Below are 22636 nucleotides of genomic sequence, written 5' to 3' on the forward strand. Positions count from 1 at the left end.
GACAATCTGCCATGACATTCAAGTTGCCTTGGATGAACCTCGTTACTAGTGATATGTTTAGACCTTTTGACCAGGTGAGGAGGTCCCTTGCGATCTCGTACAACGTCAGAGAGTAGGTCCCTCCTTGCTTGGAGATGTACGCCAAAGCCGTGGTGTTGTCCGAGTTCACCTCCACCACTTTGCCTTGAAGGAGAGACCTGAAGCTTTTCCAGGCCAGACGTACTGCCAGTAGCTCCTTGCAGTTGAAATGCATTGTCCTTTGACTCGTGTTCCATATTCCCGAGCATTCCCGACCGTCTAATGTCGCACCCCAGCCTACGTCCGATGCGTCCGAGAAGAGAACGTGGTTGGAAGTCTGAACAGCCAGGGGAAGACCCTCTCTTAGGTTGATATTGTCCTTTCACCAAGTCAGACAAGACTTTATCTTTTCGGAAACCGGGATCGAGACCGCTTCTAGCGTCTTGTCCTTTTTCCAGTGAAAAGCTAGATGGTATAGAAGAGGACAGAGGTGTAGTCTTCCTAGTGACACAAATTGATCCACGGATGACAGCGTCCCTACCAGACTCATCCACAGCCTGACTGAGCAGCGTTCCTTCTTCAGCATCTTCTGGATGGATAGCAGGGCTGGGGGCTGATCGTCTTGTTGTTCAGCAACGTCCTCATCAGAGGGTTCCTCATCCGAAACTGATGAGGAAACGGCAACGGAGTGGGCAACGTCTGGCTCGCTGAATCCGGTCGCACTGGTGGATGCGTGACGGAGCCGGACGCAATATCATGGAACTGCTGCACAGTCTGTGAACTGTCAACAACCATGGGTGCGCGAGGAAGCACAGCGTCAACCCAAAACTGTCTCGACCGTCTGGGTTGTGCAGTCAACACCCTACCGGGTTGCTGAGGTTGACGCACTGCGTCACAACAAGTCACCTCTGCTGCTTGTTGAACGTCCTGAACGTCAACAACCACTTCCGAGCGTCGCTTAACGTCAACGTGCGGCTGGCAACCCACACTGGGTCGCATCGGTGGAGGAACCACCTCAACTGGCAGACGCGAGTAGGTTACCTCAGCGTCAACAGGGCGCACAACCGACCGGTTGGAAGGTTGTTGGCCAGAAGGTTCTTCTCCGCATTTAAGTCCTCTATCAAGGACGCAAGCTTGGACTGCATGTCTTGCAGCAAAGCCCATTTAGGGTCTACGGGAGCAGGTGTGGCAACAGACGGGGTTAGCGACTGAGGCGGAACCGTTTACCATCCCTGAAAGCCTTGTTATGCGTGACATAATAGTACAGCAAAACTTCAAAGGCTCGACAACAGCTGAGAAGTTGACCTGTAAACAACTTGGAGCGTCTCCTGGCTAGGCGCCAGGGAGAGTCTACCAGAATTGAGAAGTCTATCTGGGTAGAGGCATGAACTCCCAAGCCGAGAACTTCTCTCGTGTCATATCAGACTCTCGCTCTATAAACCAGTTTAAAAGAAGGGAAAGCAAAGGCTGTATCCCCCAAACTCCTCCTGGTGAAAAACCAGTCGCCTAGCCAACGTAACGCTCTCTAGGAGAGCGAGAGAGCACTAGCTTAAAAACAACGGCTTCGAAGTAGCTAGGCCTAGTGTAAGCTCTGACGTTTAGGCGAACGAGGAGCAGCAGTTACAAGATCCGGACGAAGATCCTTAAAAAAAATCATCATGATTTAATTAAAGTCCATAGGAGGCTAAGCAGCTTAAGGCTCCTCTCCATCTGACAGAGTCCTCAAGGGAATATCAGTAGGAGGGAGAACAGCAACTTCCTCATCTACAGGAACCTTGTCCGATAAAAGCTGAGTCTCTCACTGGTGCATTAGTAGCGGAACAGAACGCAACGTCATGTAACTGCTTGACAGTCTGTGAACTGTCAACAACTGAACTGTCAACCACAACAGGTGCGTGAGGACGTACAGCGTCCACTCGAGACTGCTTTGACTGCCTAGACTGAGCAGTCAAAACAACTCTAGAATGCGGAGGTTGACGCACAGCGTCAAAACAAGTCAACTCCGATTGTTAGTGAACGTCTAGAACGTCAACAGGAGCATCAGCCAGTGGCCTAACGTCCAAATGCGACTGAAAAACCACACGAGACCGCATCGAGTGTGGTTCTAAACAACCTGACTGACGTGACTAAGCTACGCCAACGTCAACAGTAAGCACAAAGGAACGTTAGGTTGGCTGAAAGCCAGGATATCGATGAGATAAACGGCTAGACTCAACGGACTAATCGGCAGAATAGTCTTCCATAAGGGAGGCAAGCATATACTGCATGTTTTGCCATACAACCCCTTAAGGATCAACGGAAATGGTTGTGGTAATAGACGAGGGTAACGTCTGTGACCGCAACACTTTGCCTACAAAAAAAGACTTTCGGAGTCTGTGTTACGCTTTAGTTAGGCGGCGAGCAGTTATCCGATGACTGCATAGGGTCAGAGCTGTCCTAATGGCTGTAACCAGGACGCTGGACCTGTCCTGAAAGGACTGACTTTCGCTTAAGGGCTTCGAAATCTTGTGACAGGTTTCTTATGCGAAAAGCCTACGGATGGCGAGGAGAAACAACGTCTCTCTCGTCTTATGGTAGGGGAGATCTTGGTAAGAAACACCCGATACCATAGAGGGAAAACGTCTGTTCGTTGGTCAAGGCCTCTCGAACCCATAAGTCGTTTGACATTACTTCTCCCCTGGGCTTGGGAGCTTGCAAGAGGTCCCGGACTAGGTGAACGACAGGCACGAACAGACGAACCCTCGGACGCAACACTGTAACACTTTGCGCCTCGGACGCAACACTGTAACACTTTGCACATATCACTTTATCACTTCGATTTTCTGTTTTGCACTTATTTCTACCTGAAACACGCAATTCTACCCTTCATTAAAAGGTAGTAATTGCAAAATTAGTCGTATAATGCAAGCTCATAATACCAGCAAAAAACAGAAAACATATTTTAAGATAAAAAGAAAAATCAGTGGCTGGGAAAGAGACTAAACACTAGTTCATATAACTACGTTTTCAATCTCTCACCGCACATAGCCTGGGGACGAGAATAAAAACCTAAAAACGTTTTATCCTTCCTCCCCGTACAGAGACTAGGGACGAGAGTAACACGAGAACAACGTTACCCGCTTGAACGGAACGTTTTCTCTCCTCTCTCTCCCTCCGTCTCTATCTCTCTCTCTCTTTCTCTCTTGATTTCGCACCTAAGAGAAGAGCCCAATTATATATCGTCAAAAAACATGTTATTTGACTAAAGGAAAAAACTGAAAGGTTTTTCAAATAAAAAGTTCCTTTAAATTAGAATTTAAAACATTTAAGCTAAGAAAGAATGAACAAAACGTCAGAATCGATTTACTCTTACTGCAAAGTGAAACCGTGATACACTCTCTCTCTATCGTAACGATAGAGCGCATGTTGAACGTCCTGAACGTCAACAACTGCGTAGCATAAAAAACTAAACGTTAGTTCATCTTTGAAAACAGTACGAAGACTATCAAAGAAATTCTTTCAAAAAATATTACATTTAAAAAGTTTTAAATCCTTAGCTCTTTAAAAGCTAAAGACGATATAAAGGCCTCAATGTTGATTAACTTCGGTTTCCAAGTTAGGACCGCCTACTCTCAGGAAAGGTCTATATAAACAAAGCATTAAAATTTATTTTATATGTTTATAAAAAATGGAAAGTTAATCGAAGAGGCCTAATAAAGGCGGAGAGATATAAAATATAGGAAAATCTATAACGTGATAAGATAATTACTAAAAGCCTAAACACACTTCCGTCTAAGGGAAGGGTCGGCCATTTAAAAGTGAAAGAAAGTCCATACTCTCTTTGTCACCATAATTAAATCTATCCAAAACGAGTTCAAGTTTTAAGATGAAGATAAAACACATGCATAGCGAAAGCTCAAAACTAGAATAGTGTACTTCACCAAATAGTTGTGAAAACAAATCCAGTTAGCAACAGCGAATTAGTAGGTCTTGCCGGTAGCCCGACAGAGAGAAAATTGAGTTCTTTGTTTACAATGAGTACTGGGTATCTGAATGACAGATGGCGCTGTTGAGTACACCCCCTACCTGTGTAGCGATCGCTGGCGAATTTTTCCGTAGAGTTTTTCTGTCGAGCAACAGAGTTACAGCTATTATAATCACCGGCTAAGTTAAATATTGAAAATGTAAATATATACCGACACCACAAAATGGTATCTATGGTAGGCTTATCAAGGAAAGGTTAGGGTCCTTGAAGAAAAATTTCCTCCACCTGTCGTTCGAGGGAAGTTTGTATCAAAGATGGCACATCATACAATAATTTTTTTAATGGGTATGGTAGGGTAACATAGCATATGGTAGGGTAAAGGGTAAAATCATAGTTACAGATGGAACAACATTTTGAACAGAAAAAGTTTTTCCTATAGTAAATAATGTACTTTCACAGAATTTGACCTCCATTTTAACAGCAAATACAGTAAGCTGAAAACCAGTTATATTTAGATGTCAGGATGCCTGAAAACTTTAAATCAATCAATCAATCAAACAATCGTCTAAGAGCGGGGATATTTTTTAGAAGTCAAATGGTTTTTGCACCGCCATGAGCTCGCTTCGCTCGCGAAAAAATAAAAACATCACTACTCCTATGTACTGGCAAATAGTACATGCTATGCTAAGCTGCGCACATAAAATTTTTATTTGCAGTGAAAATGTGTCATTTAAAAAAAAAAAAAACCATTTTTCTATAGTAAACATCCGATTTTCAGAAGAAATGCTTTTTAAGTTGGTAACTATAATGAAACTGTGTATAGTAGGATACACTAGAATATATTAGGTTATTCCTACATTAGGGTTGTGGTGGCCTGATTGGTAACGTCTCTGCCTGGTGTTTGCCAGTCAGGGTTTGAGTCCCGCTCAGACTCGTTAGTGCCATTAGTGTCTGCATCCTTACCATCCTTGTGAGCTAAGGTTGGAGGGTTTGGGGGAGCCTATAGGTCTATCTGCTGAGTCATTAGCAACCATTGCCTGGCCTTCCTTGGTCCTAGCTTGGGTGGAGAGGAGGCTTGGGCGCTGATCATATAATATATAGTCAGTCTCTAGGGCATTGTCCTGTCTGCTAGGGCAATGTCACTGTCCCTTGCATTTGCCATTCATGAGCGGCCTTTAAACCTTTAGGGTAGGTAAGAATACTGAACTTTTAACTTTAATTTTGGAACTGTGACCAAACTACCTACAAACGATAACCATTCAATGTCTTAATTCGCTAGTTAGTAAGAGCAACTTTTTGCAGGATTAAGGATACACTATCCTTAGACTACTGGATGTCCAGTGGAGACAGTGCTCCCCCAAGCCTAAGATCCTTTTTTTCATCACTAAATGGATTAAGATGAAGGAAAATATAAGCGAATTCACTTTACCATGAATAACATTAGTCCATGGGCAGAATATTAAGCTAATACTACAAGGTGACACATTGCCTCACCTATCCAGCTGTTCCTGTGAAAGTTGTCAATGTAAAGACTCGCTTTACAAAAGGTGTTGCAACTTGGAAGTTAAAATTATTTTGAACTGTTAATTTTTTAAGGTTACAGTAAATGGTATTTTTTATTTAAGTATTATATATTATTTTACTTTATGGTTATTTATTAACATTTTAGTTTTAAGGTAATTATATCGATAAGCTATTTTATATACGAGAAATAACAAACAATTTTTAATGCTTCACATCTTTAATACTTGAGTGTAGTGAACTGTTCCAAACTTGCCGATGATCTAACACTGGAATGAACGTCTTAATTAGTTGCACTCTATTAAGTGTTACAATGGGTTTTGAGTTTGAGCCAAGTGTATACAGTATTTGCCAATCGCGCAAGTATAAACCCCCTTAATCTTTCCTAATATAAATTGCATAGAGTAATGTTAAGCTAACAGAATTGAATTCTGTAGTCATGATAAATAAAGTTAAATCTTGTTCTGATAGGGTAAGAAATGGGGATTTGTAAAATGGGTAAATAGCTTAGTTTAGTGAAAATATAAGACGAGTTAATTATTTCTTATGAGGTTCAATCATGATGAAAAATAGAAGACAAGAGGTTGCTGGAAAGAATTCATAATTCGAAAGTGGAATTGTTCTAGAAAGGAAGGCACAGAAAGGCTTGGGTAGATGTTACATGCGTAATGGAAATGGGAAAGCCTTAAAAACCAGGATGCACAAAAATGCTAGCAAGATGTGGTTGAATTAGACAGTTTTGAAGAGCTGCTAATATTTAGTTTTACTTCTCGAGAAGTTACTTATCATTCCTGAGCCAGTGATAAATGTGTCTGTCACTGTCATTGGAAACAGCGCAAAAAACGAAACTCTACTTAAAAAATTTAAATGTCTAATAGACGACGCCTGCTTGTCAGTGGTTTCTCTATCAGCTGATTGGCCTTCCCGGGTTGAGATTGTGAATTTGTGAAACGCTACTTGTTTTTATAGGTATTTCACTCAAAGAACTATGTCAGCTGTTATCCCAAAGGTTACCCATATCAGTCCCAGGATCATCCGTGTCCTGGGGTGCAACCCAAGTCCGATGACATTGCAAGGGACCAACACATATCTGATTGGGACTGGAAGACGGTGAGTTATCTCTGGGTCGAAGTGATGTCTGATAATATTTTAGGACATTTAATCTTATCTAGCATTTGATTTATCATTATACGGGGATGGGTGTTAATTAAGATATTTCCTTAGTATGCGTTTATTTCTCTATAATGCATGAATCTTCACTGAAGCCAAAAACAAAATTAGTCCAAGATTAAACCCCATGGCACTTTCTATGTTAATGTCAGATGAGTGGAATGTTGACCCCTAAAGTCTTAACTTCAACAGACCTTGGGGTGTATGTGTGATATCGGCCACCTGTATGTCTGATGGCGGCTGACATAGAATACTATGCAGGGGCCCGTCAACCCCCCCCCCCCCCCCCCGTTTGGTAATTAGGTAAGGACATGGCTTGTAGGATAGGTTAGGGAGGGATGTTTATGTTATTTGATATTCATTTTGTATGCACACGGGAGGAACTTGACTCTGATATACAAATGCTCCCAAACTTTTCTATCGGCAAGAAATTCCCAGGGCCGCTCCAACATACTGCCTCGAATGCTGAATTTTATAATAGTTACAAACGGTAAAAGATTTTCAACTATAAAACAAGTGTTTCCTATAGAAAAACATCCGTTTTCTTAAAATATTACACTTATTTCACTGCAAATTAAAACTTATCTAAGAAATAATAGTCAATGGGGTTAGCATGTGCAAATCAGCATGTACCACTTGCCAGTACAAAGGTATTCCCATTATTAGACGGTCTAATGGGTGTTCTGTTTATTTGCTGTTGAAATGAAGGTCTAATTCAGTGAAAGCACCTTATTTATGACAGAAAAAACTATTTATTTCTGTTCATAATGTTGTTCCGTCCTTACTATAATTTCACCAAATGCTGTACCATAACATTGAAATTTAAAGTCTCCTGTGTGGAACTGTATTGAAGGCCTTCCTATTGTCTAGGTAGTTAACATGGTAAATGTGTAGGAGAGCTCCGCGGAAGATCTTGAAGAATTTAAACACCTACAATTCACTATTATATCATATAGAACGCTTATATAATAGTCAATATATGAGCAGCTTCTATTTAACGAAGATATTCGTGTGTATAGTTATGTTTCACTTGGACTTTTTCTAAGTGTTTGTTTTTGTTTACTGTGTGATGTCTTGGCTAAAGTGAGCTGTTTCACCGCCTTACTGCGTATGGCAAACTAGTTCTCAATGCTATTCTAACCAATAACAGGTGTTTTCTTGACGTCACACTGTTTGAAAACCAATCATGGCGGTTTTTACAAATCTAGCCAATGCTGACACTTATTACTTCACTTATCCCTGCTATTTTTCCACCAGTTACCACAGTTTACGTGAAGTTCCGCGGAGGAATATTTTTGCACGTCTCGGATCTCCCTTCAAACTGAAAAGCTCATTTTGCCGTGAAGTATGGAGCAATTAGCAGGACCTTCATCCCGTTCCGACTGTGTCACTTGTGAAAATTGTTTTATTTCTTATTGGGATTTTTGTGTACATTATTCAGGGAAAGTTGATTTGATAATTGCATTTGCTCAACGTCATGGTTTGATTTTGGCAGAGAAAAAGTGCCCTAATTGTGAAAATGTGTGCCGTATAGATTACAAGAAATTAGCATTCCGGTGTGATCGTAGTGTGGTTACTCGTGGGAAAAGGAAGAGGAGGTGCAATTTTTTCGTGTCTTGTTTCAAAGGTACATGGTTTGGAAAAGCAAAGTTAGATATTGAGACTAATTTGAAGTTTGTGTTCCTCTTTTTGCAAAAGGCGTTTTCATTTGAATTTGTTTCGTTTGAACTGAAACTCAATAATCACACTATCGTTGATTGGTGTTCGTTTTGCCGTGAGGTGCTTATTTCTTGGGGTCTGAGACGTTCTCGGAAAATTGGAGGCCCTGGATTAACCGTTGAAATTGATGAATCAAAATTTGGCAAGCGCAAGTACAATGTTGGATGCGTCATAGAGGGTCAGTGGGTGTTTGGTGGTATCTGCCGTGAAACCCGGGATTTATTTTTTGTGCCGGTGCAAGACCGCTCCGCTGAAACATTACTGGCTATTATCCGCCAGTATATAGCAGAAGGTACCACGGTGATATCGGATTGTTGGAAGGCATATAATTGTTTAGAAAAAGAAGGTTATAAGCACCTCACGGTTAATCATAGTGTTAATTTTGTTGACCCAGTTACAGGTGCTCATACTAACACCATAGAACGTACCTGGAGAGGCACCAAGGTACTGGTCCCCAAATACGGAAGAAGAAAAGATCATTTTGTGGGGTATTTGGCCGTGGCCTACTTTAAATTGGCCATAACTGATCCTGCCAAAAGACTTCATCACTTCCTCCTGGCAGCAGCAGATTTGTATCCACCTACACCATAACAGTAAGGTATGTGGTAGTTTGCAGTTTACGTTAACGTTGTGCCCTGAAAATTACTGTGGCCTTAAGGGGGGGTCGCAGGGGGCGGAGCCCCCCCCCCCCGGTAGGCCTAGGTAGGGGTACAGGGCCCCATAGGCTAGGTTAGGTGGGTGTCTTAGGTTCGGTGGTGCCCTGAAAATTACTGTGGCCTTAAGGGGGGGTCGCAGGGGGGGCGGAGCCCCCCCCCGGTAGGCCTAGGTAGGGGTACAGGGCCCCATAGGCTAGGTTAGGTGGGTGTCTTAGGTTTGGTGGTGCCCTGAAAATTACTGTGGCCTTAAGGGGGGGCGGAGGCCCCCCCCCCGGTAGGCCTAGGTAGGGGTACATGGCCCCCAGGGTAGGGTAGGTAGTTGTAGTAGGTTCGGTAGTGCCCCGAAAAATCACTTTTCTCCTCCTCCCCCCACCCAAAAACCCCGTTTCCCACTGGGGTCCCCCATAATTGTAGTAGTAGGTTTATGCTTACATTTTCTGTGTAAGAGTTAGGTGGTTGTAGGAGGATTATCTCACAGTTTCAAGGTAACTGTAGCTCTAATTTACTGTTTCCTTTCGTTTTCTACTTTTAGAAACTTTTAAATCGAGCGTGGAGCTCTCCTACACATTTACCGTTAACATGAACAGGCATCTGTAAATAAACTGCCTTTGTCAGTGCTTCCAAGTACTGTAAAAGATCGATAACAGTGTATGCTTATTCCTAAAATCTTGCTGTATTCCACTGAGAATATTATTGACTAAATGTTGATTTATTTCTAATGATGGTCAGACATGTTTTATCTACTATACATGTTAAGGATATAGCTTGGTAATGAAGAGGATCCTATTTACGTATTGCTAATCTTAAAGATCGGACAACTTGCAATTTTCCTTAAGACGGGTAATATCCCTGCTTCCAAGGAATCTTTTATTACCATCATTATTGGAACTACCAACTTGTGGTGGATTCCATTTGGTCCCAATCATTTGTTAACATGTAGGCCTATAGTAATTGTTCAGTGGCCACTTTCCTCTTGGTAGGGGTAGAAGAGACTCTAGCTATGGTAAGCATTTCATCTAGGAGAAAGCCATTCCAAAATCATATCATTATTCTCTAAGTCTTGGGTAGTGCCATAGCCTCTATACCAAGGTATTCCATTGTCTTGGGTTAGAGTTCTCTTGCTTGAGGTACACTCGGGCACACTATTCTATTTTATTTCTCTTCCTCTTGTTTTGATAAAGTTTTTATAGTTTATATAGGAAATATTTATTTCAATGTTACTGTATTCTATTTTTACTTGTTTCTTTTCCTCACTGGAATATTTTCCTTTTGGAGATCCTGGGCTTATAGCATCCTGCTTTTCCAACTAGGTTTGTAGCTTAGCAAGTAATAAAATAATGATAATAATAATTAAGTAACGCTGAAACAGTATCTAAATCAACTTCTAGTGTTTTCTAAGGTAGATCCTTCATATATTTCACCAAAAATCTGTATGTTCAAATTTAAGTCATTAACAAAGACACTTTGAAATGTTTGACTTTAATTCATTAGCCATTTCAACACTATTCTGTACAGTACACATTTCTTACTCTCAACACATTCTTCTGAAGTTTAGTCCTGCTTATGACTATACTCTAGAAATTCTTGGGATTGTTCACAGTAATGACCTTTGAGAGTCTTTTCAAAGGTAATTCTGGCCAGTTTTACCTTGACATTTGCTTTATTCCTTCCTAGTCTACAGAAGGTCCTTAACTTTTAAGCTTACATGGTTCCAAGAAGCTGTTGGTAAGTCGAATTTTGTTGAATTTTGGGCCAGGGTAGGCCTAACCTGAATTCCTTGCCTATGATTTCCAGCTGCTAAAGTCAACATTAAGTTGAGTTTCATGTGAAATAGATATCAGGTTATTACAAATGTTGTTTGTTCCAACAGGGAGTACTTACCTCGAACTACTTTCTTAGGAGTATCTGGGATCTCCTCCCAGCTGACCAAAATTTTGTGTAGTTTACCCTACCTCCGTTTTCTATGCGGGGGAACCTCTGGCGGAGTGATACGCGGCATGAGGCGACCCGCGGTCAGAGAGCGTGCTCGCTCAGGTCTCGACCTCCAGTAAGTTTTCTGGTCGCGTTGTGATAACATCTCGCCGCGCTCTCCTTACCCAGTGCGACCCTTTGTGTCCCACGCGGTCCCCACGTGGTCCTCTTGTGTTCATACCTTAGCTTTTCCTACCCTTTCCCTCTGCGTTCCTGTGTCTTGTGGTGCTTTACTGTTCGTTATGGAGCATCCCCGTCGTTGCCCCGGGGCTATGGCCGGTAAATCTTGTGGGGTTTTTCTGTCCAAGCCAGAAGTCGACCCCTGCAGCCACGTGTCCGGAGTGTGAATCCTGGAATGAAGTCCAGTGGGTGCGCTACGGCACCTACTTACTGTACAGTATTAAATGATTTAATGTTATTTTATTACAGAATTTCTTATATCTTATCTTTGTTAATTTCAGTTGGATTTGTTTGTATCTCTGAATGTTTGTAAGTTGAGGACCTTCTTATCATTCAGCTCTGAGAGAAGTTTTTCTTGTCCTAAGCCTATTCTAGGCTGTCTTTTTTTTTATTTATTTATTTCTTTTTTATTTTAACAAAAATTTGATTCCTCACTTCTTTGGTCCTCCATTTAGATATGGTCTTTCCAACTACTACTACTACTACTACTACTACTACTACTACTACTACTACTACTACTGTCTTTGTCACATGGGCTCAATTAATTCAGAACATATTAAAGAAAAAATAATTCTATATTACACTAAATGTATCAAAGATTTGACTGCAGTCAGTTGTTGGTGTTATTATTATTATTATTATTATTATTATTATTATTATTATTATTATTATTATTATCATTATTATTATTATTACAAACAAAGCTTCAATGCTAGTTGGAAAAGCAGGATGCTATAACCCCAAGGGTTCCAACAGGGAAAAATAGCTCAGCCAGGAAGGGAAACAAGGACATAAGTAAACTACAAGAGAAGTCATGAACATGCAAAATAAAATATTTAAAGAACTGTAACAACATTAAATTAGATCTTTCATGTATAAACTATAAAAAAAAAAAAAAAAAAAAAAAAAACAAGAGGAAGAGGAACAAGGTAGAATAGTGTGCCCAAGTATACCCTCCAGCTAGAGAAGTCTAACCCAAGGTAGTGGAAGACCGTGGTACAGAGGCTATGGCACTACGCAAGACGAGAGAATAATGGTTTGTTTTTGGAGTGTCCTCCTAGAAGAGCTGCTTGCTATAGCTTAAGAGTCTCTTCTACCCTTACCAAGAGGAAAGTAGCCACTAAACAATTCTAGTGCTGTAGTTAATCCCTTGAACGGAGGAGAATTGTTTGGTAATCTGTGTTGTTAGGTGTATGAGGACAGAGGAGAATGTGGAAAGAATAGATCAGACTATTTGATGTATGTGTAGTCAAAGGAAAAATGAGCCGTAACCAGAGAGAGAGAGAGAGATCCAATGTGTTACCGTCTGGCCAGTCAAGGGACCTAACAAATTAGTGGTAGTATCTCAATGGGTGGCTGGTGCCCTATTACCTGTAAATTAATGTTAGCTTTCTCTTTATTATAGCTACAGTACCTTGATAGAAACAACATGTATAACTTACATTACTATTATCACAGTCTTCACCTTCAACAATAACAAAATCAAAATCAGTACCAATGTGGAGTCGTGGTTGTTACTTGATGTAGACAAAAAGTTTATATAATCAATATCAAATAAGTTCCTTATAAATACCAAGTCTAAAAGAGATTCATTATCATAGCTAACATTGTAAGTTCTAAGATATGATAATACAAAAAAGAAAAATTGATTGTATCCAAAAAATTTCTGCTATCAACAACATGATCTCCATGAACATCAAATGAATTATTTTCCCAGATTACCTGACCAAAGTTGAAGTCTCCTCATAGTAATACCTGTGAATTACTGTCATATCTCTCACTTAATCTCGTTAGATAATTTAATAATAAATCCTTTTCCTTACTCGAGTTGGGTGGTATTTAAATAGCACCAACTAAGATACTTTTATTCCCTAGTTTAATTTCACACCTTTGAGCTTCCTCATATAAATTTTCTGTTAAGTAAAGTAATTAATTTTCTGTGGAAAGTTTCCAAACTAAAATGTCTCCACCCACACTGGTTTTATTCTATCCTTCTAAAAAACTATAATTTTATTTATATAGATATTCATTAGTTGATTTTGTGAATTATTTAGTAATGGAACTTGAATAACTTGCAGAGGTTTGCATAGTTAATTCAGGCTATGAAAAGTCACATCCAAAACTTTAATGTTGGAGTAAGAAGTAGTAATGCACATTGAACATAGGAACCTTGAAATTTCTAATAAAAAGTGAATGGGACGTATGAGTTCTCATTGCAAAGAATTTAAAGCCTGCCTCACATATTGGCAGCATAGTGGCCAAATCTAATAAAGTAGGGGGATTGATTAGGAGAATTTCATTTATTTGGACATTAACATATATCGCACACTATGCTGTTCTTTGGTCTGACCGCACCTAGAGCATGCGGTTCAGTCTTGTTTGCCATACTTTAAAAAGGACATTGATGAACTCAAGAAAGTGCATTGGAGAATGACAAAATTTGTACATGAATGAGAGGAGTTGCACTATGAGACAAGATGCAGAAAACTAGGAATTACATCAATCCGGCAATGAAGACTTTGAAGCGATCTAATCATAGTACAGTATATAAGATCATCCATGGGTTTGGGAGTGTGAATATAAATGATTATTTTGAACTTGACACAAATGACGAATACCTACAAATTAGAGAAAAGAGGACATTCTAGAACTGTCACAAGAGCAAATGCAGTTGGTTTGTTCCGTAACCGAAATACAAACCACGCTATTTACATTGGGTTTACCTTTTAGCGTAGCTGAAATGACGAGCCAATAGTTTTAACGAGGGTTAATTACCCCCGCGCTAGTTAGCGGGTGGTAGGGGAAGGGTAAGTAGCTACCCCTCCCCCCCCCCACACACACACATACACACACCGGTGACTTGCTTCACTTCACTTTTGGCTCGGCGGTGAACAGACGTGTCTGTTCATCGTCCTCGTTGACAGCCTTTAATCTTTTTTCTGCTTTTTCTTTTCTACAGCTTGTGTTTGTTTGAAGTTGACTTTCGTTATTATTATCTTACTATGCATACGTGTCGGCGATCTCCGGACCGCTCGCGTGATTTACAACCTGCGCGTACGCGTTCCCCTACGCTTCGTCGATCAGAGGTTCTGAAGGGACATGGTTCGCCATCTACTAGCTCGCCATCGCGCGATTATTCACCTGAGCGTACTGCGCGCTGTCGCTCGCCAACGCGTCACCATGCGACAACTCGCCATCGCCTTCCTGCGCATCAGCGCTCGCCAGCTCACCACCGATCGCCTGCTGATTTACACCGCCAGCGATCTTCCTCGCCCTCGCGGCAACGCGTTTCCTCGCCATCGCGCCAACTCTTTCGTTCGCCGCCTCGGACACGCGCTCGTTCACCTGTACACCCTCGCGACCACTCGCCTGCGTGACCGCGCGGTCATCCACCTGCGCGCCCCGCGCGACCGTTCGCCCTCGCGCGACCATCGTTCGCGGCGAATTTCGCAGCCAGTGGTAGCAGCAGGAACGCGTGTTCCTAGACAGCGCTCGGGATTGCCTCCTCCCAAACGCAGGATTGTAGTGCAGGACAAGGATAATACTGAGGAGAGGTTAGTGCATCATTCTTCCCCACCTTGTCAGGCAGGTACTGTGGTGTCCACTCCAAAGGATCGCCCAATCCCTTTCCCTTTAGCGAGGATTTCGGACTCTGTGTCCTTGGAGCAGCAGACTTGGTTTGGTCCTCTGATGCGGGTGTTAGTGAGGGTTATGAAGCCAGCACTCGCCGATCAGGGTAACAAACCAACGGCTGTCTCTCCTACGCTGAAGAGAAAGAGAGGAGTGGACTTCGTGGCAACTTCCCCCAGGGTGAAGTTGGTTCCCAAGAGGTCTGTCGCGAAGCCCCCTTCTCCTGCTCGAGTGCTTTCTCCTTCTCCCGTGGACGAGGCCTTTCCGTCCTCGGGTGATTCCAGTGAAGCGGGAGTCTTCCCCTCGGCACCAAGGGGGGAGACTTCGCTTCATGGAGAAGAATCGTCTCGTGAGGAAGGGGCTCCTCGAACCTCTTTGTTGGGATCCTGTATCCCTCCCAGGAGGGAATCCAAGGACTCCAAGACCGTCCCGAAATCATCTTCGAGGATTCGCCAGGAACCCGCGGCTCTCCGGGGGAACGTCCACGCTTCACCCCAGGAAGAGATCCCTGGGACAGGAGACTTAGCTGCCAGCCCGCAAGGAGGAGATCAGCAGGAATCCGAACATGCCTTCTGGCAGGTCTTAAGCCTGATAAGGCAACTTAACGGGCTTATGGATCCCGTCATCGCCCCCCGTGAAGGCAAAGACACTATCTTAGATGAAGTGTTTGACGTTCGGAAGGCCCCTAAGTCCAGTACGGCTCTGCCCTGGTCTCGGGGTCTGAAGAGTGCCAGAGCTAGGGCCAACGCTCAGCTCGCTATTCTTGCCTCCTCCAGTCGTTCCTCTGCCGGGAACAAGCTCATCCCTCCTCCTCGTCTTCAGCAGAGGAGGTATTTCGAGATTAAGGGTGAGTCCAGCCTCGCTCTTCCTCTCCATCACTCTGTGGAGGAGCTGGCGAAGAGAGTTCCCCTTGAGAAGCTCTCTGCCCGGCAGGTGTCGTTCTCGGCGGCAGAGATCCTTAGCCATGAGAAGGTCGCTAAGTGTGCCATGCAGGCCACTTCGTGGATGGACTTTTGGCTAGGAACTCTGGGCATCCTATTGCACTTGAAGGACTTGTCCAAGGAGACCAATAAGAAGGCCCTAGAGACCTTCTTGCTCTCAGGCACCCGCTCCATCGAGTTTTTGGTGCACCAGGTTACCACCCTGTGGGCCAACTCGGTGTTGAAGCATCGCGATACTGTGTCCGAGAGATTCCATCCGAAGGTCCCCGCCGTGGATGTGTGTAGGCTCCGACATGCTTCCCTTCTGGGGGAGAACCTGTTTGAGCCTCAGGACATGGAGCGAACGGCTGAGAGGTGGAGGAAATCCAGCACGGACTCCCTCCTCCATAGGGCCCTTACAGCTCGGCCCTATAAGCCTCCAGCTCCGCCGCAACAGCAGCAGCAGCCTCGTAAGGCTCCAAAGCAGGCACCGGTAGTTAAGAAGGTGGTGTCTAAGCCCCAGCCCTTTCCAGCCAAGGTCAAGAGGGGTGGTAAGTCGTCCAGGGGAGGCAAGACTCCTAGGGGTGGCGGCCGCAGCCACAAGCCCTAGGGTGGCAGTCCCCCTGCATGTCCACCTGTGGGGGGATGCCTTCAGCGGTGCGTCCGCAGGTGGCAGCAACACGGGGCCGATGCTTGGACGGTCTTAGTGATCGGCCAAGGCTATCGCGTTCCGTTCACAACATTTCAACCTCCCCTGACAGCGAATCCAGTGTCGTTGAGCTCCTATGCCACGGGATCGGCAAAGGGGCTGGCCCTTCGGGCCGAAGTCGAGACCATGCTTGAGAAGGGTGCTCTCCAGGAGGTCGTCGACGGCTCCCCAGGCTTCTTCAGTCGACTCTTTCTTGTAAAGAAGGCGTCTGGAGGCTGGAGACCTGTCATCGACCTCTCAGCTCTGAACGGGTTTGTCAAGCAAACCCGGTTCAGCATGGAGACAGCGGACACGGTCAGACTTGCGGTGAGACCACAAGACTTTATGTGCACACTGGATCTAAAGGACGCGTACTTCCAGATCCCAATCCATCCGTCTTCCAGGAAGTACCTGAGATTCTGCCTAGACGACAAGATCTACCAGTTCAAGGTGCTGTGTTTCGGTCTCTCCACAGCTCCTCAGGTGTTCACCAGAGTGTTCACCCTGATTTCATCTTGGGCACACAGGAACGGCATTCGTCTCCTTCGTTATTTGGACGATTGGCTGATCCTAGCAGACTCGGAGTCGACCCTTCTTCGGCACCGAGACAGGCTTCTGGATCTTTGCCAGGATCTGGGGATCGTGGTAAACCTCGAGAAGTCCTCTCTGCATCCGTCCCAACGACTGGTTTATCTAGGCATGCTAATAGACACCAATCTCCACAAAGCCTTTCCATCAGACGCACGGATAGCAAGGCTGCGGAGGGTGGCGGAACCCTTCCTCAGGCGAGAAGAACTCCCCGCCCAGTCGTGGTTGCGTCTCTTAGGTCACCTATCCTCCCTGGCTCGTCTGTTTCCAAACAGCCGCCTCAGGATGAGATCCCTTCAATGGCGGTTCAAGTCCTGGTGGAATCAAGGATTCGATTCTCCGGACATTCTGATCCCAATGGGGTCTCTGGAACAGACGGACTTGCGACGGTGGATGGTCGATGAGAACCTGCGGAAGGGAGTGAGTCTTCTCGTCCTCCCCCCGGAATTGACTCTGTTTTCGGACGCGTCAAAAGAAGGGTGGGGGGCGCACGCTCTGAACCAGAGGGCCTCAGGCCTTTGGTCAGAATCAGAAAAGTGCCTACACATCAACCTGCTAGAATTGAAGGCCGTCTTTCTGGCTCTTCAGCAGTTCCAACGATCCCTGGCGGGTCACTCCGTGGTGGTGATGAGCGACAACACCACGGTAGTGGCTTATATCAACAAGCAGGGAGGCACTTTTTTGCAGCAGCTATCCCATCTTGCAGTAGAGACTCTGAGGTGGACTGAAACCCACTCGATAACACTATCAGCTCGCTTCATTCCTGGCAAGAGGAATGTGCTCGCCGACAGTCTGAGCAGGGCCTCGCAGATAGTGAGTACCGAGTGGTCTTTGGATCCTCAGATAGCCAACAAAGTCCTGACTTTGTGGGGTTCCCCGACTGTGGACTTGTTCGCGACAGCTTTGAACTTCAAGCTGCCCCTGTACTGCTCCCCAGTCCGGGACCCCAAGGCACTCTGGCAAGATGCTTTCCAGCAACGGTGGGACAACATCGACGTGTACGCCTTCTCACCGTTCTGTCTGATGAGAAGGGTGCTCAACAGGACCAGACTATCGGTCAACTGTTCGATGACTCTGGTAGCTCCGCTATGGCATCACGCGGAATGGTTTCCGGACCTTATGTAGCTCCTGACGAAGCTCCCGAGGGAGCTTCCTCCACGACACGAGCTTCTCAGGCAACCCCACTCCGGCGTCCCTCACAGGGCCGTAGCCTCGCTTCGGCTTCACGCCTGGAGACTATCCAGCGTCTCCTCACGGAGAGAGGCTTTTCGCAACAGGTTGCGGAGAGAAAGTCTCGGCACCTGCGAAGGTCCTCTGAGGGAGTCTACCAAGCAAAGTGGAGAGTCTTGTGGTTGGTGTCGTGGAAGGGGTATTTCTCCACTCGATGCCACTATTCCAGCAATAGCAGACTTCCTCGTTTATCTGCGGGAATAAATGCGCCTTTCTGTCTCGGCAGTGAAAGGCTATCGCTCAGCCTTAAGCTTGGCCTTCAGACTGAAGGGCGTGGATATTTCTTCCTCGCTGGAACTCTCTCTACTCATACGTAGCTATGAGCTTACCTGCCCCCAGTGGGAAGTGAGACCTCCTCCTTGGAACGTGGTTCGAGTCCTCAGGTTTCTTAAGAGACCTCCCTTCGGACCATTACACGCCAGGCCTCCGATCGCCACCTGTCTTGGAAGACGGCTTTCCTACTCGCTTTGGCTTCGGCCAAGCGGGTTAGTGAACTTTATGGTCTCTCGTACGACATCACCCATTCAAGGGGATGGGGGGAGGTAACGTTCAGGTTCGTCCCTGAGTTTGTTGTCAAGACTCAGAATCCTGGAGTGCCGGATCCTCGCTTCGACTCTTTCAGGATCGCGAGTCTCCGTTCTGTAACAAGCGACCCAGACCAGCTGCTACTATGTCCAGTGAGGTGTCTGAGGCACTACTTAAAGAGAAAGGCTGCAGTCCGTCCTCAAGTGCGAGCTTTGTTTGTGAGCACAGGCAGTACTAAGAGGAGGGTCACCAGGAACACCATCTCAGCTTGGATTCGAAGGGTTATCCACCATGCCTTGAATCCTGACCCTCCTCCGTCACGTCGCCCTCGGGCCCACGATGTCAGGGGTATTGCTACATCCCTGTCCTTCAAGAGAAACTTCTCTGTGACGCAGGTACTTCAAGCTGGGGTCTGGAAGCGTCAGACGACCTTCACAGCCCACTACCCGCAAGACGTGACCCACAGGAGCCTCGATACGTTTTCTATCGGCCCTGTGGTGGCTGCACAACAGCTGGTCTAACCTCAGGTTCCTTTTTGGACAAGTAGCAGTAGGTTGAGGGCGTTGTTACCCGGTCTTAGTCTGAGTGAATGAGAGAGTATGTCTGACCCTTACTTCTTTCTTCATTCTCCCCTCTCTTGGGGAAGCAGCATCCTGGTCCTCGCATAGCTGACCTCGACCTCTGCAGGTAACCCATGCTTCTTTGTGCTCCTAGTATTAAGCTTAATACTGTTGCGTCTCCCATACCCTGACGAGGTGGTATTGGGAACGTCCTATCCTAAAATTCCTATCTGAAGGTCTCAAGGTCAACTTCATAGGACGAGTCACACTCTCCTCCACACACTGCTTATGTAGGCCACTCGTTCCTAGCGATGCTAGGAACTTGTGAGGTACAGGGGCTCCCTTTCTCTAGTGCTGCTCACTGAGGGATCGAGCCCCCGGGCAAGCCGAAGTCAGTAAGGCTGGGGACTTTCCACCCTTCCTAAGGGGTAAGTCACCCAATGTAAATAGCGTGGTTTGTATTTCGGTAACGGAACAAATGACAAATTCGAAGATAATTTGTATTTTTCCTAACCATACAAACCTTAGTTTTTTCAATATTTAACTTAGCCGGTGATTATAATAGCTGCAACTCTGTTGCTCGACAGAAAAACTCTACGGAAAAATTCGCCAGCGATCGCTACACAGGTAGGGGGTGTACTCAACAGCGCCATCTGTCGTTCAGATACCCAGTACTCATTGTAAACAAAGAACTCAATTTTCTCTCTGTCGGGCTACCGGCAAGACCTACTAATTCGCTGTTGCTAACTGGATTTGTTTTCACAACTATTTGGTGAAGTACACTATTCTAGTTTTGAGCTTTCGCTATGCAGGTGTTTTATCTTCATCTTAAAACTTGAACTCGTTTTGGATAGATTTCTTTATGGTGACAAAGAGAGTATGGACTTTCTTTCACTTTTAAATGGCCGACCCTTCCCTTAGACGGAAGTGTGTTTAGGCTTTTAGTAATTATCTTATCACGTTATAGATTTTCCTCTATATATTTTAATCTCTCTGCCTTTATTAGGCCTCTTCGATTAACTTTCCATTTTTTATAAACATATAAAATAAATTTTAATGCTTTGTTTATATAGACCTTTCCTGAGAGTAGGCGGTCCTAACTTGGAAACCGAAGTTAATCAACATTGAGCCCTTTATATCGTCTTTAGCTTTTAAAGAGCTAAGGATTTAAAACTTTTTAAATGTAATATTTTATGAAAGAATTTCTTTGATAGTCTTCGTACTGTTTTCAAAGATGATCTAACGTTTAGTTTTTTATGCCACGCAGTTGTTGACGTTCAGGACGTTCAACATGCGCTCTATCGTTACGATAGAGAGAGAGTGTATCACGGTTTCACTTTGCAGTAAGAGTAAATCGATTCTGACATTTTGTTCATTCTTTCTTAGCTTAAATGTTTTAAATTCTAATTTAAAGGAACTTTTTATTTTAAAAACCTTTCAGTTTTTCCTTTAGTCAAATAACATGTTTTTTTGACGATATATAATTGGGCTTTTCTCTTAGGTGCGAAATCAAGAGAGAAAGAGAGAGAGAGAGATAGAGACGGAGGGAGAGAGAGGAGAGAAAACGTTCCGTTCAAGCGGGTAACGTTGTTCTCGTGTTACTCTCGTCCCTAGTGTCTGTACGGGGAGGAAGGATAAAACGTTTTTAGGTTTTTATTCTCGTCCCCAGGCTATGTGCGGTGAGAGATTGAAAACGTAGTTATATGAACTAGTGTTTAGTCTCTTTCCCAGCCACTGATTTTTCTTTTTATCTTAAAATATGTTTTCTGTTTTTTGCTGGTATTATGAGCTTGCATTATACGACTAATTTCGCAATTACTACCTTTTAATGAAGGGTAGAATTGCGTGTTTCAGGTAGAAATAAGTGCAAAACAGAAAATCGAAGTGATAAAGTGATATGCGCAAAGTGTTACAGTGTTGCGTCCGAGGCGCAAAGTGTTACAGTGTTGCGTCCGAGGGTTCGTCTGTTCGTGCCTGTCGTTCACCTAGTCCGGGACCTCTTGCAAGCTCCCAAGCCCAGGGGAGAAGTAATGTCAAACGACTTATGGGTTCGAGAGGCCTTGACCAACGAACAGACGTTTTCCCTCTATGGTATCGGGTGTTTCTTACCAAGATCTCCCCTACCTTAAGACGAGAGAGACGTTGTTTCTCCTCGCCATCCGTAGGCTTTTCGCATAAGAAACCTGTCACAAGGTTTCGAAGCCCTTAAGCGAAAGTCAGTCCTTTCAGGACAAGTCCAGCGTCCTGGTTACAGCCATTAGGACAGCTCTGACCCTATGCAGTCATCGGATAACTGCTCGCCGCCTAACTAAAGCGTAACACAGACTCCGAAAGTCTTTTTTTGTAGGCAAAGTGTTGCGGTCACAGACGTTACCCTCGTCTATTACCACAACCATTTCCGTTGATCCTTAAGGGGTTGTATGGCAAAACATGCAGTATATGCTTGCCTCCCTTATGGAAGACTATTCTGCCGATTAGTCCGTTGAGTCTAGCCGTTTATCTCATCGATATCCTGGCTTTCAGCCAACCTAACATTCCTTTGTGCTTACTGTTGACGTTGGCGTAGCTTAGTCACGTCAGTCAGGTTGTTTAGAACCACACTCGATGCGGTCTCGTGTGGTTTTTCAGCCGCATTTGGACGTTAGGCCACTGGCTAATGCTCCTGTTGACGTTCTAGACGTTCACTAACAATCGGAGTTGACTTAGGCAGTCAAAGCAGTCTCGAGTGGACGCTGTACATCCTCACGCACCTGTTGTGGTTGACAGTTCAGTTGTTGACAGTTCACAGACTGTCAAGCAGTTACATGACGTTGCGTTCTGGTCCGCTACTAATGCACCAGTGAGAGACTCAGCTTTTATCGGACAAGGTTCCTGTAGATGAGGAAGTTGCTGTTCTCCCTCCTACTGATATTCCCTTGAGGACTCTGTCAGATGGAGAGGAGCCTTAAGCTGCTTAGCCTCCTATGGACTTTAATTAAATCATGATGATCTTTTTTTAAGGATCTTCGTCCGGATCTTGTAACTGCTGCTCCTCGTTCGCCTAAACGTCAGAGCTTACACTAGGCCTAGCTACTTCGAAGCCGTTGTTTTTAAGCTAGTGCTCTCTCGCTCTCCTAGAGAGCGTTACGTTGGCTAGGCGACTGGTTTTTCACCAGGAGGAGTTTGGGGGATACAGCCTTTGCTTTCCCTTCTTTTAAACTGGCTTATAGAGCGAGAGTCTGATATGACACGAGAGAAGTTCTCGGCTTGGGAGTTCATGCCTCTGCCCAGATAGACTTCTCAATTCTGGTAGACTC

General features: G+C 44.6%; 2 protein-coding genes across 4 annotated transcripts in view; one reads left to right on the forward strand and one right to left on the reverse strand.

The window, feature by feature from the left end:
- The window catches only part of Ufc1 (Ubiquitin-fold modifier conjugating enzyme 1), a 92435-nt gene extending 86898 nt beyond the window's left edge, over positions 1-5537 (reverse strand). Inside the window, exon 1 of one of the 2 annotated variants that reach the window (XM_068381508.1) lies at positions 5477-5537. The gene's annotated coding sequence lies outside the window, so the exon portion shown is untranslated. Of the gene's footprint in view, positions 1-5411 lie in introns of both variants that reach the window. The other variant, XM_068381509.1, reaches the window with a different exon arrangement.
- A 520-nt stretch (positions 5538-6057) lies between these two features.
- Positions 6058-22636, forward strand: part of LOC137648598 (beta-lactamase-like protein 2 homolog) — an 83217-nt gene continuing 66638 nt past the window's right edge. The window contains exon 1 of one of the 2 annotated variants that reach the window (XM_068381511.1): positions 6058-6613. In XM_068381511.1, the coding sequence (XP_068237612.1) occupies positions 6492-6613 (122 nt within the window). In that variant the 5' untranslated portion in view covers positions 6058-6491. The other variant, XM_068381510.1, reaches the window with a different exon arrangement.

This window comes from Palaemon carinicauda, chromosome 10 (genome assembly GCF_036898095.1).
Source record: "Palaemon carinicauda isolate YSFRI2023 chromosome 10, ASM3689809v2, whole genome shotgun sequence".
Classification (NCBI taxonomy): Eukaryota; Metazoa; Arthropoda; class Malacostraca; order Decapoda; family Palaemonidae; genus Palaemon; species Palaemon carinicauda.